This window comes from Sarcophilus harrisii, chromosome 4 (assembly GCF_902635505.1).
Source record: "Sarcophilus harrisii chromosome 4, mSarHar1.11, whole genome shotgun sequence".
Lineage (NCBI taxonomy): Eukaryota > Metazoa > Chordata > Mammalia > Dasyuromorphia > Dasyuridae > Sarcophilus > Sarcophilus harrisii.
In genome coordinates, this window is record NC_045429.1 from 326,111,959 (window position 1) to 326,128,391 (window position 16,433).

The following is a 16,433-nucleotide window of genomic DNA, read 5'->3' on the forward strand; positions in this document are numbered from 1 at the left end:
AAAATGCTTCCCTTCATGTCAGTCATTCATATTTTGGGGGAGCTATCATTATCACTATGCAGAATCTCTTCCCCAGAGCTAAAACTTAATAAGAATAATAGTTTTATAATTTGAAACTTTAGCTATCATTTATATAGCACTTGAAAAATTGCACAGCAAACTTTATATGTTATTTCACTTGATCTTAACAACCTTATAAGGGAAGTACTATTATTATTATTCTCATTTTATAGAAGAAAGTGAGCTTGAGAGATTAAATGACTAATACTAGTTAAGTTTTAAGTTTCTGAGGTAAGATTTGAACTCACATTTTTTTTGATTCTAGGCCCAGTGCTCTTTTCATTGCAACACCCAATTCCCTTTCATGTTTTCATTTATAACAGCCTTTTGAGGTATAGACCTGGAAATTGACTCAGAGAGAGATGTAACTGCTTGTTCAGGGACTGGAAATAAACTTAAACTCAGTAGGGAAAGTGAACAAAAGGGACATACAACTTGGTTATCTTCCAGGCCTTCTAGTCTTTGACTTTTTAAATGGGATAAGTGATATGTTCCTGAAGCCAATTATAGATTCTTGCCAATTATTTTTCTAATTTTGTCCAGTTTGGGGCTTTTGTATTTTTTAAAACATGTACAGAGAATAGTGTATTTTACTCAGTTGTTTTCTTCTCCGCATTACTTCATTTCATTTTTCTTGATTGGTAAAGTGCCTGATTTTTACCCTGAGAAATTGATAGCTTTACACACTATAAGTGGAGTTTGGTGTGTGGTTGATGTTTTTTCTTTTGTTTTTTAACTCAATGCTGCTTCCATTTTGCCAGATACTGGGCTTCTATAAGGCTCTCAGCTGTGGTAAAAAGAGTGAGGGGACCAACGAGACCTGAGGTTCTGCTGGAGATGCATGTGTCATAATAACTGTGGGAGGTGCTTTGTTTCTTTGTTAGCGTGTTTGATTAGGTCCAGTTAATCTTTAACTGGAAATGCAGATGATGTAATAAGTTTGAAAAGAATGAACTTCAAAGCTGGAGCATAAGTATTTGATCAGATTGCCACCTACTGGTCAAAGAGTTGCATGCAAAATTTTACCTATGGGAGAATAATTCATACATTTTCTCAAATCAAACCACTTAAAGTAGCCGTAGAAAGACAAATGAATGTTGTTTTAATAATAATAAAATATACTTGCAGATTGATGAGAAATCATTTCAGGAAAATTACTTTTAAAAAGTAATTTTAGTAATTTTCTGTTAATGCTTTCTAGTTGACCAAAAACTAAAAGCCTGACTTTAATTATCTTTTCTTCTTGGGTAGAGATTTAAAAAATATATATATATCACTTATGCTGCTGTGGAGTATAAATGACTTCTTTGTCCTCATTCATTGCAGGTTTCTCTTACCAACCCTATGTCTAACCCTGAACAAAATTTGATTTATGTTTAAATTTTTGAATAAGACAGGTTCTCAGTATATCAATTTACTTATTTAGAGCTGTCTTCCTTCAGCCAGAGCATGAAATTAGATAAATAATTCCTGGATACATCTTTTATAGATAAGTTGAGAAAATCGGTTGAGACTACTTACTGTTCACCTTTTTATGAAAGCGTCAACAAAATGACACACGAGGTAATACATTTACCCATATTATTGATGGAGAAGAGAGCACTAGATTTGACATTGGAAAATGTGGTTCTAATTCCAGCTCTTAATACTGTACTGTGTGATTCTAGGCAAATTACCTTACCTATAATATCCATATTACGGAGGCATTGTAATGTGTAGTAAATAGAAAGCTGACTTTGAAGACATGAAAAACTGATTTTAAGTCTCTAACATACTGGTTGTGTGACTGTAGGCAAGTCAGTGCCCCCAGGAAAATCTGTCAAGTTTGGAATTGCAGAGAAAATGCAAGTCTGTACTCAATGGAGAGAATCCCTCCTTGAAATCTCCGTTCTTAGTTAAATAACAGGTCCAGTTCTATATAACCTACCTCCCAGGACTCTTATCAGGAAAATACTTTCAGTAAGTGTGTACTAGCAGTAATACACTTACCCTGACTTGTGTTATAGCCCTCTGATAAGCAGGAATCATATTTGAGCAGAATTTTGAGTCTTCCAGGTTCAATGATTGAAGGGGAAGTGCTTATTTGGTCCAGTGGGGCTTCTGTTTGTTCCAAGACAAATCCTGAATGGTATTTGGGGTACATCTTGAGAGTTTCCCAAGTATGTTCTAGTATGATAATGCCTTCAACTTTTTCTCCCTGTATTGTAAATACCATGAATTCCAGTTTAAGTTCTTAACCGGGTAACATTTTACCTACTAATTAAGTGTTTTTATCTTTATTAATTCATATCTTCTGTTTTCTAAGCATAAAATTCAGGATACCCTGTGGGGGGTCTTGACTTTTAGAAAAAATATGGCAGTTGAGTTTATTGAATAAGTAAAGGAGGGTTAGACTGTAGTAAAACTTTGTTTTTAAAGACTAAAGTTGCTTCTAGGTGTTATGATGTTTAAATATTGATCACAAAGTAAACTTTTTGTTGACAGTTTTAACATTTTAAAATTATGTAAGCTTAAATTAAAATTAAGCTGAGAGCTTGAATTGTGTTTAGCTTAAAAGATGTCAGTTCAATAGTAGATAGGATAGGAAAAGTCATAATATGAAATTCCTACTTAGATACAAGGCTGTTGGAAGAAAATCACCATCAATCTGATAGCAGTGTTGGTTAAAAAAACATGTAAATCAAAACAACATGCTCATATTAAAAACATATATATATATATATTTCCTGAAGTTCCATGATGGATTAGTAGTCTAGGTTAGTCAGAGAATGGAGGCCATGAAATCCTTCGAGAAAAGTCTGTGATATACAGATTCTCATTGATAGCATATTTGGCACATTCCAGGGAGAGTATTCCAATTGTTGCTGAAGAATAAAGAGGCTACATTAATAGTCTTCCTGTTAACAGCACCTGAACTTTTAGCATATTCGTTGATTAGAATAGATTAGTCCTATCCACCATCACTATATAATGGAAGAACTTCTTCTCTTAAGGAAGGAATTACTAGTTGAGGGGGTCAGGTTAAGAAGCCTGAGGTTCTTGTAGATAGAAATATTAAAAGGGATAAAAATTTAAGCTCTTTTTAAGGGACCTGCTTGTGAATGGTAGAATAATGGCTTCAATAATAATTAAACATAGTTTTAAAATGTGCTGAATTTATTGTCAGACCAGGGAAGAAATAAAGAGATAATGATAAGACAAGGTCCATGAACACTTTGGGAAAGCTGTGGTTACAAATAGAGAAAACTCATTTAATATAAGGAGAGATGCCAAGGAGATAAAAAGATACAGATTTCTTAAATTGACCTATACTGTTGTTTTGTGTCTCCTGTAGACGTTCCCACAAGCCTGCACTTCCAGAGTATGCTGAAATCTCAGTGGCAGAACAAACCCTTTGAGAAAGTCAAACCTCCCAAAAAGCTTTCACTCAAGCACAGAGCACCCATGCCGGGCAGCCTTCCTGATCCTGTTCGTAAAGATAGGCACAAGTTGGTCAACTCCTTTCTAGCAGCAGCCAGTAAGTTTTGGGGAGGGAGAGAGGTGGCAGATGTGATAAATTTGTGTACATATCGGTTAGGATATCTTCAGTTTCATTGTCTCTTTTTGGGAACCCCCCAAATTTTTTCATTTTTCAGTATGTCATTATGTTTTGTTGGGAATACTTGTTGGCTGAGAGATACTTGAAATTCAATGGGAAATCTATGCTGATTCTGCTGAATTTGGGGGAAATAAACTGTCACTATTTGGGACTGTCACTATTTGGGACACTTGGGATTTGTGGAAGATAACCACAACCCAGGTTGCTTTTACAGGAGCCAGTCATTAATATTAGTTGACCTACCTCTTTCCTTAAGATTTATTACTGCTAATGGTACAGCCAGACTCCTATTTACTCATGTTATAAACCCCACACTGTCTTTAACTCTTGTTTCTCCTTTAACCCCCCACGTCTAGTTAATTTCCAAGTCTTTTTAGTTTTACCTCTGGAAGTCTCACTTAACACCTGTTCCTTCTATTCCTCCAGCAGTCCTAAATTGAAGCCCCCCTTAATACTTCTTGTCTAACTTACTGTAATAGCCTTCTAAGTGCTCTCTGCCTCGAATATCTACTTTTCTTTCACACTGCTCCCCCTTTAATAATCTTAATTTGCTGCTGATAGTTTCAGAAATGTTGACTGATTGCTCTTTACCTACCACATAAAATATGAACTTCTTATCCTGGCATTCACTGGAGCCACAGTCTGGCCCCAGGCTTATCTTGCGTGACTCCCTTCTGTCATTCTTTGTGCAACCAGACTACTTAACTGTCCCCTTCATTCTTATCATAGCCTCTCAAGGTATCCATGCTGTTGCTTATGCTGTCTCTCTGTGGCTGAAATGGGTTCTGTCTGCTCCACCCCTAGACTGTCCTGTTCTTCCAAGTTTTGGTGAAGTTACATCTTCCTTTAAGTCCTCCCATGTATTTCCCCCAACTTGCAATTGAAAACAAAATTCACATAGTATTTTTCCTGGACTCTTTTTCTCTTCATGTTCTTATTTTTATCACAGTTCTTCATGTTTCTTTATTTTTCCTTTTTTCTCTCCTCTAGCCTTAGAATTTCAGTTTCTTAAGGATAGAGGGACTTGTTTTTGTATCCCAGGACTCTTAGCCTAGTGAGGTGGTATACCTTTTTTTGTTCCAGACCTGTGATTTCATATATATAGAGCATTTTTCTTGGTGAGATAGCTCCCTCTACCAATGCAGATTAATTATGATCCTGTATCTCATAGTCTTAGAGACCAACCTATGACACTTGAGTGTCTAAGTAACCTGCTCAGCTCCCATGTTTAAGGAAATGCCAAGAACAGGATTTAGGCTTTGGTCTTCTGACCTCATGACTGACACTCTCTCTTCACTATACAAACTACCTTTGTGTATGTACACAGGTACTTAATGTTTATTGAATTGAGTAAAGGTACAATCCTTTTCAAAATATATCTGCAAGTCAAGTTTGAGTCTTTCTGGAGATTGCCATGTTAATTACTCAGTAATGACCTCAGATCTGTTCACCTGCCACTGGCTGTGTTCTCCCTCCCAAAGACTGGTCTACTGCTCCGGGAATTGGAAGTAGTGCAGAGTTGATTCAAGAGCTTGACATCTTCAGGCATCCTTCCTCAAACAGAAAGAGAGAAAAGAAGACATTCCATAGCTCTTTTTCTGTTCCCCTCTTCAGAACTCTCCCATCACCAAACTCGGCCTGACAAGACCCACAGGCAGCACTTAGATGATGTAATGGCTGTGCCCATGGCAGAGAGAGTTACAGTGCCCAAAGCAGAGCGCTTGCTCAACCCTCCACCTGTGCATGACCCAAACCAGAGCAAAATGCGATTGCGAGACCATTCATCTGAGAGAAGTGAAGGTAGGCAGCCAGGGCCAGGCTTGGCACCTGTACCTGCACCTGTGTCTGCTCAGGGCTTTCTGAGGCCACTGTGCTTCTCTCAATTCCTTCACCCTTTCCCATCTTCTTTGCCCTTCAGATTCTAGGGAGGCAGTGAAGTGGTGGGAAGCCGACTGCTTTTGAAATGCGGGGCACTTCCAATGCTATAGCAACCTCCTTCTAGCTACCCACCTCCCACCAGCTCAGTTTGCTTTTGCCTCTTTACTCCTTTAGGCTTAGAAGGCTTTTTCATATCAGATATGTTTTGCTGGCATTTCCAGGTTGAGCCAAAAGTGTAACAACTTAAAGGAATATATAACCATTTATGTTTCTCTTTCCTTTGTGTTAACTACTGCAGTGCTGAAACATCACACAGATGTAGGCAATTCAAGCTATTTGACACCTGTAACCCACCATCCACCACCCAGTCCTTTGGTACGACAGCTCTCCTCATCCACCTCATCGGATGGCTCTGTGCCCACCAGCTCAAGTTCACAGGGCACAGTTACCCCCTCTGTAAGTATTTGGTTTGGATGTGACCAGATACCCTCTTTTGCAGGTTGTAGCAGCTTAGGTGACAATGACTAATCATTCCAGTAGACCTGAAGAAGACAGAAGAAAGGAAAGTTGGGGGATGTCTAGAAATCCAGAACATGATAATGGGCCATTTTTTTATGTGAAGATAGATGCTCCTTCTGATATACTGTTAGTAGGATCTGTTCTTATATAACTATGTTCTACTCATTTGTGGGAAAGAGTTTGTTTAAACCATTCATCTGCATTGCCTTACTGACTAGCTTTCTTATTCTTTTATTGCAAGATGATTTGGGCTGGAAAGAGCCATCTATGACTTTTGGAAGAGATTGAAACTGACTTTTGCAGGGATCAAACTTGGCCTCCTTGATCCTGTGTTTTAGCCAAAGGAGTTTTAATCAATAGAGAAAGATAAATTTTTAGAAACTAAGTCGGGACTTGAAAGACAATTTCTGAGTTTTGTAAGAATTGAGTCAGTATAGTAATTTTTTACTTCCTTGTTAGACAACTAACAGTAGTATTTGCTCAAGGACATGTCTCTTAAAACTCTCTGAGCCTCAGTTTTATAATCTGTAAAAGAGGGAAGATGTTAATTTCTACCTAACAAGTTTTTTAGAATTAAAGTACTTTATAAATATTTTGTTATCTGAATGGGTATGTTGTCTTTTATAGTAGATATGTCAGAGAATCACGTTTTTAAGTAATACCTGAGCTGTGTTTGTGTTGAATGTGTGACCTTGGAATTCTAGTTTAGTTGTAGAGAATGTGCCAAGTCTGTATTTGGTAAAGGGAGCTCTTTTACCTTGGCATTTCCCATCTCAGTAGAATCACAAGTCCCATTCCTGTTTGTAAAAGCCTACTGTGAAAAAATTTATTAACAATAGATAAAGAGTGCTAGACTTGGGATCAGAAAGACCTGAATTAGAATTCTGCTTCAATTACTTAAACTCTTTAAAGATTGTTCCCTCATGTAAAATAAAGGAATTCAAATGAGGGGTTTGACTTGAACCACTGGGGTCCCTTCCAGCTTAAAATCCATGTTTCTCTGAATTAGCCTTTGAATGCCAATAATAGTTAAGAGATATTTGGTTGGTTGCAAATGAAGCATGGTAGAAGCAGAAAATCCTCTCTTTAATCTGGATAATAATGTAAGAGAACTTCAAGTCCAATATTCTGTCTCAATGTTGGAGGAGTTAATGTAGTGCATCTAGTGGAAAGAGTCCTGTATTTGGAAGTTTATTCTGGAGGACCTAGTTTTAAATTCCTGTCCTGCCATTTGCCCCCTTTGTGGAGCAAGTTATTTAAGTTTTTGTGTCAACATCTCTTCATCTTTAACGAAAGAGAAGATTGATCAAGATATCCATAGCATTACTATTTGTGGGAGACAGAGGAAGTAGATAAAAATTGACTGAGGATGGCTGTGATTGTGGTATATAAAAGTGATGGGATATTATTGCTGCCTTGTAATAATATATATTGTAATATATAACAATATTACAATAAATGTAAAATTGTAACAATAATAATTAGAAATGCAAAGAAACATTGGATTATTTGTCTGAACAAATGCAGAAAATGAGTTAAATAAAATCAATAGATCAATTTTAAACATTGTTTTAATTCTATTATTAATTAATTAATTTATGTTTTATTAATTAATTACTGCTTTGTTTGATTAAAATGAACAATCTTTGCCCCAGAGAAGAAATGAGGAAATAAATATTTCTCCTTTGAGGAGACCAGATAATGGATGTGGGATGTTGGACTTGTTGGATGTGCTGTTAGATATAAGGCAGTGTTTTGGGTGGTTTGGTTCACTTTTTTTCTTTTTTTTTCTTAGAAGACTCAGTTGCTTAAAGAAGGAGAAAGAATCATTGTTAAGAAATGATTTGTGATATAAAAACAATAGGCATCAATAAAATTTTCTTTAAGGATTAAAAAAAAAAGAGGGAGGATTTAACTGGTTGACATCTAAGGACTTTCCTAATTAGCTCTGATCTGTGACTATAGCACTATTACAGGGACTGACATTTTGACAACACTGCATTGCTGCAAACATCTTATGTCAAGAAACTACTCTAGTATATTTGGCTTTTCAGAGCCAAACTATTTCTGATTTTATTGATCAGTTCTACACTTTCTTCTTCCAGAAGTGAGGTTCTCTCTTCTATCATTTATCTTTGATGGGACATCTGAAAAAGTCTCTGCTTAACCTGGCACTATTTCTCTTCTTTCTTCTCTTCTCCTTCCTCTCCTCCCCCTCTCCTTCCCCTGCAAAAAAAATAAAGAAAAGAAAAAGAAAAGGGGAAAAAAAAATGCTGGTTCCAACTCTGTGTACTTTGAATGAGAGCTTCAACAGTCATTGTACACAATATCCACTTAGACTTTACCTCAATCTTGTCCCAAATATTTTCCCTTCTCATTTTACCCATCAGACAATTAACACATTGGTTATTTCTAAGGAACAAAGATACCAATTCTTTTAATCTGTGTTTCTAGAACCATCCCTATCATTGCTCTCCTCCAAAGGGGGACTTGTAGAACTAAAAACTTAAGAAAAATCAGAATCTCTTTGGTTTTGTTTTCATCATAATTTGTTAAATTTGTTTTGACTTAGCAGACAAACTCAAACAGATATACCAGTGAATCCTCCACAAAGTATATTAGCCAGAAAGTCTTTTTCCAAAGAGTATAGTATAGTTAGTATAGTATATCTTGATAGATAATTCTATACTTTTCTAAGTTAACTGTTTGCTAAAAGAAAGGGGTATATGCTTAACATAAGTTAGTACCAACCTTGTTAATTATGTCTGACCTGTGTTTATTACATATTTAATATTGTCTTCATTGATGTGGCTGTAGCCATTGGTACATGTGGGTATTCTTTTTTCTCTGATTTCTTCACTCAGCATCATTATATATCTTTCCATATTTTTTATATTCTTTTTAGTCCTCATTCCTTGTAGCACAGTAATCTCTTCCATCCATATCCAATGATTTATTCATCTGCATCATTGAACAAGAAAAAAATAACCTTTTTGCTAATACAACTAGTATTGCTATCACTGGAATTGTGCAGATGTGTTTTTTTTTTTCCCCCTTCTTGCTGTCAGTAACCTTTTTGGAGTACTGCATAATCACTAAATCCTTTCCAAAATAGTTCAGCAGATTTCAGTTCTACAAGCATTGCATTTTTAGTGGGAGTTTTTAAAAAATAGTCTTTCTTTCCAATATTGAATGTGGGGTGGGGGGATAAGAGGAGTCCTCGGTTAGTTAGATTTGCATCTCTCTGATTAGTCTTGAGTCTTGAGAGGATTATTGAAACAAGGTTTTATGAAGGAAATGGGAATGCCAAAGTGGGTAAAAGTGTTCTTTAGGGAACAAAGGTAATAGGAGATAAAGTTTTACTAAGGTCCCTTATTGTGATTTTTTTCCTTCTCCATTTAGAGCACTGGCATCAGTGGAGCAGATGAACATTTTTAGATTCTAGATTCCTAGATTCCTAGAAGAGTAGTTTGGGCCTACAGCACAATCTCTACTTCTGGTGCACCATCCTCTTTAACTGAGTATTAAAAGCTATTTGTGGATCATAAACTGTACTAAAAGGTGTTCTTCACCTGTGGTGTCAAACTCAGTAAGAAATAGTTCCTTGCTGACTGCATATTCACTTAAAATGCACAAATTTATATTTTATCTGTGTTATAATTTGTATTTATTTTGTTAATCATTTCCTTGTTAAATTTAAATCTGATTAGGAAGTGCTTGGCCAGAGTTTGACACCTCTGCTTTGTCGATTATTGATTTAATTAATGGTAAAAGAGAGGCAAAATTAAAAACTCAAATTGTATGTAGCTCAGAACCATCAAATAGGCTTCCTAAGTATTGTATTCACATAACTATTCCTTCTAGATTGGCATCAAATAGAAATAACAAAAAAAAGTAACTGACAGTTGTTGGAAAGACCATGGGAAGACAGACACATTAATGTCTTCTAGGTCAAACTGAATTGATCTTTTCTGGGATATAATTTGGAATTATATCCAAAAATTTAGCAGAACATATCAGTTGACTCAGTGATATATAAATAAGCCTAGGATGAAGCCATATATACTAAAATATCTATAGGAGTAAATTATGGCATAAGATTGTAAATGGATTACTATGATGCAAGACATGAAGGATGGATTTAGAGATACCTGAGAAGAGTTGTAGGAACAAGTGATTATGAAAAACTTTAAAGAATTTTAATCAATGCATTGACCAATCATGATTCCAAAAAACTGGTTATGTGTTGCCCCTCTTGGCAAAGAGGTAATTTTTTTCCCCCAGACTCTTAACATGTGTACTTGTGTAACTTATATGTAATAAGAGAAAGGTTTGGAAGGAGAGGAGAAAGTAGCCATTGTGATTCCAAAGAAAAGGAGGAAAAGAACATCAGTGAATTGTTTTTGTATTAGAAGGACCAGATGCAATTGTTGCAAAAATTTTATGATAATCTATTATTCACTTTCTCTTTTGTTTTGTGGACAAAAATTTGTGCTGAGTCGGTTGATTTTTCTTGGTCTTCATAAGGTTAAGAATTCACAAAAGAAAGCAGAACAAATTTTGGAAAGGAATACATAGTATTGGAAATCTACCCTCTTAAATTTGACAAGTCATATGTAGTGAAGATTCTCTTCTGTTCTTGTATGTGGAGAAATGTTCATATTTGTGTGAGTCAAGAACATGATAATAAAGGAAATCTTTTTTTTTTTTTAAACTAGCTAGGTTTGGGGGGGGATGCATACACATATGGTCCAACATGCATTGTACTAGAACTTGACAAATAAATCTACTTTTGAGGGCAATCAAAAGTAATTTGCTTCAGTAATCCCTAGCCAAAAATTATCTTGTGATTTACAAAGCACTTTACAAACACTTTATCAGTTATAGTGGTTCTATAAAGTTGGCTTAAAATTGAAATAGAAAATTTCCCATGAGGAATTAAAGAGAGAAGCAGGTAAAGAAGGCAAGTTAATGGATTATGGTCACAAAGCAACAGTGTTCAGGGCAGAAAGTCTAGCCATGGAGATCCATAACTGTTTATTGTCCCATATTGTCTTTTGTTTTTTCTTAAACTCTTAAGTGATTGAAACAAAGTCTTGTACAAGTTCATGTATTGCAGGAAGTCATTTTGCTCCTGGTGTTTTCATCCCATATTCAGGATACCACTCCCCTAGTGCTTTGGGTTTGATTGCAGTTGTATGGTCACCATGGCAGCATGTTTGTCATCCCACTGTTTCCCTTTGGCCTCTGACAGCTTACTCTTCATTTTCTAGTCTCCTCTAGGACCCCAGTATTGGCCACCTCCCTTCCTGGGGGCATTTGAGCAGCAGGGCCAACTGGACATTCTCTTCCCGCTAAAAGGGAAGCATTAGCCTCCTTCTATTACTCCTTAAGCTTCCCAACTGGTGCACATTCTTCTTGTTTTGCTGGCCAAGGAAACCTTTTATTTGTTGGATGATGTTGAATCTTTTGGGCTTCCTTTAAAAATCATTACTTAGGGAAGGACTGTATTTTGGCTCCCTGTTCAGCTTTTCATCCATTGATCCTCTCACTAACTTCTGCTAACTGTGATCTGAGCCAAAGGGCCCCAAGCCTCACAAATGGTAACCATCAAAAGGGATGGGAAGATGGTGAATGGGGAATCCAGAATCCCCAGGGATTGTGCCCTCAATAGTACTTGCCATCTGATCTGTTTAGCTGTGTCCATCTCTCTAGAAGACCAGATAGATATATCATTCTTGTGAGCTTGGAGTATTATTGAAAAAAACTGGGGATGGGGGGTGGACAGTGAAAAGGAGAATAATAGGAAAGCAGTGAATTAAAAATATAAAAAGAAGTTTATACAGTGCTACTAATGATTGAACTACCTTTATGAACTGACTTCTTAATCTGTAGGGAATTTCATATGATAAATTGCTTGTAATGGAAAATGGAGGAGTCACTACATGGGTTTTCAGTTGCATGTTTGGCACTACTATAGCCCACCCAGCATCAGGGCCTTTTGTAACCAGGATAGGCAGCCTAGCTGAACACTTGCTATTAGTAATCATTTCATGACAAGTTGCTTTGAAATCTGCAGGAATTGTGCGTCCATATTAAACTTGTTTTTATTGCCTTGCAGCAACCTGTAAGGAGGAGACGGGGAGAAAGTTCATTTGACATTAACAACATTGTAATCCCAATGTCTGTTGCTGCAACAACACGTGTAGAAAAGCTACAGTACAAGGAGATTCTTACACCCAGGTACTCCCCACTGCTTGTTATAACCATCCTTGCGTTTTCCTCATTTCACGAATTCTCTGGGATGTTATTTCAGTACGTAAGCCACATGAGTGAGAAGGTTTCTCTGGGTGGCCCCCTAGTGGTGCAGTAATTTTCCACATCCTAGGAGAGATTAACATGTTTGCCCAGGCTGATGTCTGGGTCATATGTCCATACACAGGCATTTTTTTGTTTTGACCACTTCCTACTCTAAATGAGCGTCATCTCACTTCTCCTATGCCTTTCTCTGTGTTTTGTAGCTGGAGGGAAGTGGATCTTCAGTCTCTAAAGGTGAATCCTGATGAAGAGAATGAGGAGGTATGACACAGACAATGTTATGATTAAACCCTCAGTGTCCCAAATGATTTCACACTGTAATAAAGTCTTAGCTTAGGGAGCTCATCTTTTCTGCACTCTTGACACTGTTTTCCTATCTTGCATCCTCCTTCATCCTGAAGTTGTCCCACCCCAAACATAGACACCTACCTTCCCTACCTTCCTTCATTCTCTCAGGCCAGATATAATGTCATAGAGGAACCTAGACTTAGTTGTGTGTGGGGGAGGGGAGGAGAAGGGAAGGGAAACACCTGCCAATGACCCTGCTCCTTTGCAGATTGAGGACCTCTCTGATGCAGCTTTTGCAGCCCTGCATGCCAAGTGTGAGGAGATGGAGCGAGCACGATGGTTGTGGACCACAAGTGTGCCACCCCAGCGGCGAGGTAGCAGGTAGCGTACCTGGATAAGTGAATATCAATATGGGAATGGAGGATAAATAGTTAGCAAGACTTCTCTGTTCTCTATGGGGGAAAGTACCAGGTAGATTCACTCTGTCAGTAACATTTATATGATGGTAAATGTCCCTGTGTGACACATGGTAAACCAATCAGTATTTGATTTAGGGGAAGGCAATATATCTTTAAAAAGACAACATAATATTTGAATTACTTGTTTCATGAGGATGAATCCCATGAATCCTCATGAAAGAAGGTCCTTATTGAACAGGAGGTTATCTATTTCTCAAGCACCATCTCCTAATGGGACCAGGTTCTATTTAGGAAGAGTAAAAAGCCCTCTCTGAAGTTTACAGGGACCTGTAGTTTAGACATTTGTAATGAAGCCTCCTATTGTGTGTGCTATCTTTATGAAGATTTTGTTCTAATACTGTGTGTTAGGATCAATGTGACTTTGCTATTTGAAGGGAGTGTAGTATAGCAAAGGGTTGGAGACCCTTAATTTATTGTCTTGTGGTGTAGAATAATAGCGATAGTAGTAGTAATTGATGTTTATGTGATCATTAGATCTATAATCAGTTATTACGCTTTTACTATGTGCCAGGTTCTGTGCTAAGCAGTGTGGGTACAGAGAAAAGCAGAAAGCAGCCTCTGCCAGAGGCAGGGGCCCTCAAAGTTCCCATTCAGTCTAATCTTAGACAGTATCATCAAGAAACACATTTGGGAGATATATATAGAGTTTTATCTTGTAGAATCCTCAGGGAAGACTTAGCAGATCAAGGTACAGGAAAGGAGAATGAATCTCTGAAGACCCCAGTTCTAAAAGAGTTTGATAGTTTGTAGATAACTTACCCTCTGGTTTGGCTAAGTTTCCTACAGTATCATACCAGTTCCAGGTTCACTTAGCACTTGGCCTAAAGCCAAGGATTGAGATTGATCAAGCACCTGATCCCTACTTTGAGAGGGAGGGGGTGTGATTTTGATTCTGTACACCATTCAACAACACTTCATTTTTGTCTTTTACCAACCCCAGCAAATCTGCTGAAGTTTTTGGTGAGATACTCGGCCTCAACTCCTGGATCGCTTACCAGAATGTACATTTGAGCCATGTCTCACATTTTCATACAATCCTCAAAACAACCCTACAAGAGTATATACTACATTGTGTCCATTTTAAAGATAATGAAAATTAGTCTGAGGTGTTAGTGATTTATCCAGAATCGGAGAACTGATTTTGCATGGTGGTATAATTCAAATCCAATACAGTTCTATAACACAGTCATGTTTAGGCAGATGTACCCTGGCATTTTGTTCTATCTCAAAGTATCTGTTATACTTTGCCTCTACTTCCAATATTTTAGTAGCAAAGAATCCTCATGTCTTAAACTAGGATAAGATTTCAGCCACATAGGGCTTTCATTTTTGTTTCTTGATGATACATTATTTAGGTTTTTCTTTGTGTTCATCTGTATAATGTTCCTAGGCTTTTGGCTTTTTGTTCATCCTTATCCATGCAGAATGTGTGTATGTGTGTTTGTGTCTGTGATAAGCAGAATACTTATTTCTTTTTATGCCTGCCATCTGTATTTTTGTATTATCCACAAAAGAAAGGCTTTGAGTCTAGTCAGTCTTCTCAAACTAGGGTCCCATTACAAGGAAAGTTGGGAAATGTGAGATATCCTAGAAATGGATAGAGCGACTATCCTATGTTGTTTGCCTTACATCAAGAACTGGATGACTGGATGTATTGGAACACTGTCCCTCTGACTCTGTGGTTTGAATTCCTTTGTGCAGGTCTTATAGGTCATCAGATGGCCGGACAACCCCGCAACTGGGCAATGCCAACTCTTCCACTCCCCAGCCTGCTTCTCCAGATATCAGCAATAGCCACTCGATTTCAGAGTTTTCCCACAGTCAGTCCCCTCGAAGCCCCATCAGCCCAGACCTGCTTTCTGCTTCCCTCACTCCTATAGCCCGAGAGAACCTGCGACATCTGTCCATTGAAGATACTCGTTGTTCCACCCCAGAGTTGGGACTGGATGAACAGGTGAGTGACTTCATGGCTTTCTGAACTTGGGGGGGGGGGGGGGGGGGGGGGGGGGGGAGAAGAGGATCAGGTTCTTTTAATGACAGTGCAGAGCTCTATGTTTGTCCTCTGCCCTGTTCTCCTTTAAGGCCTTGGGAAAATTCTAGAGGTTAATGCTGGTTTTGGAAAAGATTTTGTCCAGAGTGTATACTCTGTAGGCAAAGTAGATTCCCCAATCCCCCACTCCTCTTTCTTAGCCATGCTCTATGAATTATGGACCGGAAAAGGTAGAGAGAGGACAAACTGAGGGCAATCGCATCACAAGCCCTGCCCAAACACACTCTCTTTGTGCTCTGCAGACTGTCCAACCCTGGGAGCGGCGCAGCTTCCCCCTGGCCCACAGCCCCCAGGCAGAGTGTGAAGACCAGCTGGATGCACAGGAGCGGGCAGCCCGTTGTACTCGGCGTACCCCAGGCGGCAAGGGAGGCAGGGAGCTGGACAGTGCACCCACCTCCCCTCCTCTTGCAAGTTTCAAGAGCAGGCACCTGTCATCATCAGCCACAGTGCAGCGCCCTACCCACAGATGAACAAGTGGAGTTTGAGAGTCCAACTGAAATGAACTCACTAACTTGGCATTAAAGCTTCAGAAATCTCTTGTGTTTGATATTCAAACATCATATGCCGAAAATTTTCACAGTTTTTAGTGAATTTAAGGAGTTTAGAAACTGTTTTGGTCTTCTTTTCCCCCTTTCCTTTTTTCCCTTTCATTTTTGGTTTTCATGTTGTCTTGTGGCACACCCTAAATGGACTATTCCTCCAGTTGGCAAACAAAAGTTTTGGGTAAGACCCTTCCCACCCCTAACTTCCCACCCTGCCTGGTTCTAGCATGCTTCCCAGCCCCACTGATTTACTGAACTTTCAGATTCATTTTTCCTTACTTATTAAAACATGTTTTTGTCACCTGGAACCCAGACATTAGAGTGCTGATGTGGGCATGGGCATTGGAGTATTCATATTCAGCCCTGACTCCCACTAGGTCTACTGAACGGCTTGCTTGAGGCAGTCTGAAATGTGTGTAGACCTCAGGTAAACAGGTGGAGCTTCCCTTTAATGTGGCTAGAAGAACCATCTAGTTTTCCCTCTGCATTTAATCACCTTTATTTTGACCCCTTAACTATAGCAACTCAGCTACTCACATTCTCTTATTCACTCTTTCACTCACGTTCTCATTTTCTTTCTTTCTCTCTCTCTCTCTCTCTCTCTCTCTCTCTCTCTCTCTCTCTCTCTCCCTTTCTCCCTCTTCTCTTTTCTCCTCTCTCCTCCCTCTCTCTCTCTCTCATATACACATACACACACACAT

The 16,433-nt window shown here is 38.2% G+C and overlaps 1 protein-coding gene across 8 annotated transcripts in view; it reads left to right on the plus strand.

Moving 5' to 3' along the window:
* KANSL1 (KAT8 regulatory NSL complex subunit 1) overlaps positions 1–16,195 on the plus strand; it is a 180,484-nt gene extending 164,289 nt beyond the window's left edge. For 5 of the 8 annotated variants that reach the window (XM_031965944.1, XM_023502457.2, XM_012548451.3 and 2 more), the window contains 8 exons: positions 3,395–3,577; positions 5,273–5,458; positions 5,835–5,992; positions 12,177–12,298; positions 12,577–12,634; positions 12,930–13,042; positions 14,842–15,094; positions 15,433–15,660. In XM_031965944.1, coding sequence (XP_031821804.1) covers positions 3,395–3,577; positions 5,273–5,458; positions 5,835–5,992; positions 12,177–12,298; positions 12,577–12,634; positions 12,930–13,042; positions 14,842–15,094; positions 15,433–15,660 — 1,301 coding nt within the window. Of the gene's footprint in view, positions 1–3,394; positions 3,578–5,272; positions 5,459–5,834; positions 5,993–12,176; positions 12,299–12,576; positions 12,635–12,929; positions 13,043–14,841; positions 15,095–15,432 lie in introns of all 8 variants that reach the window. The other 3 variants (XM_031965947.1, XM_023502459.2, XM_031965945.1) reach the window with 2 other exon arrangements.
* The last annotated feature ends 238 nt before the right edge of the window (positions 16,196–16,433 follow it).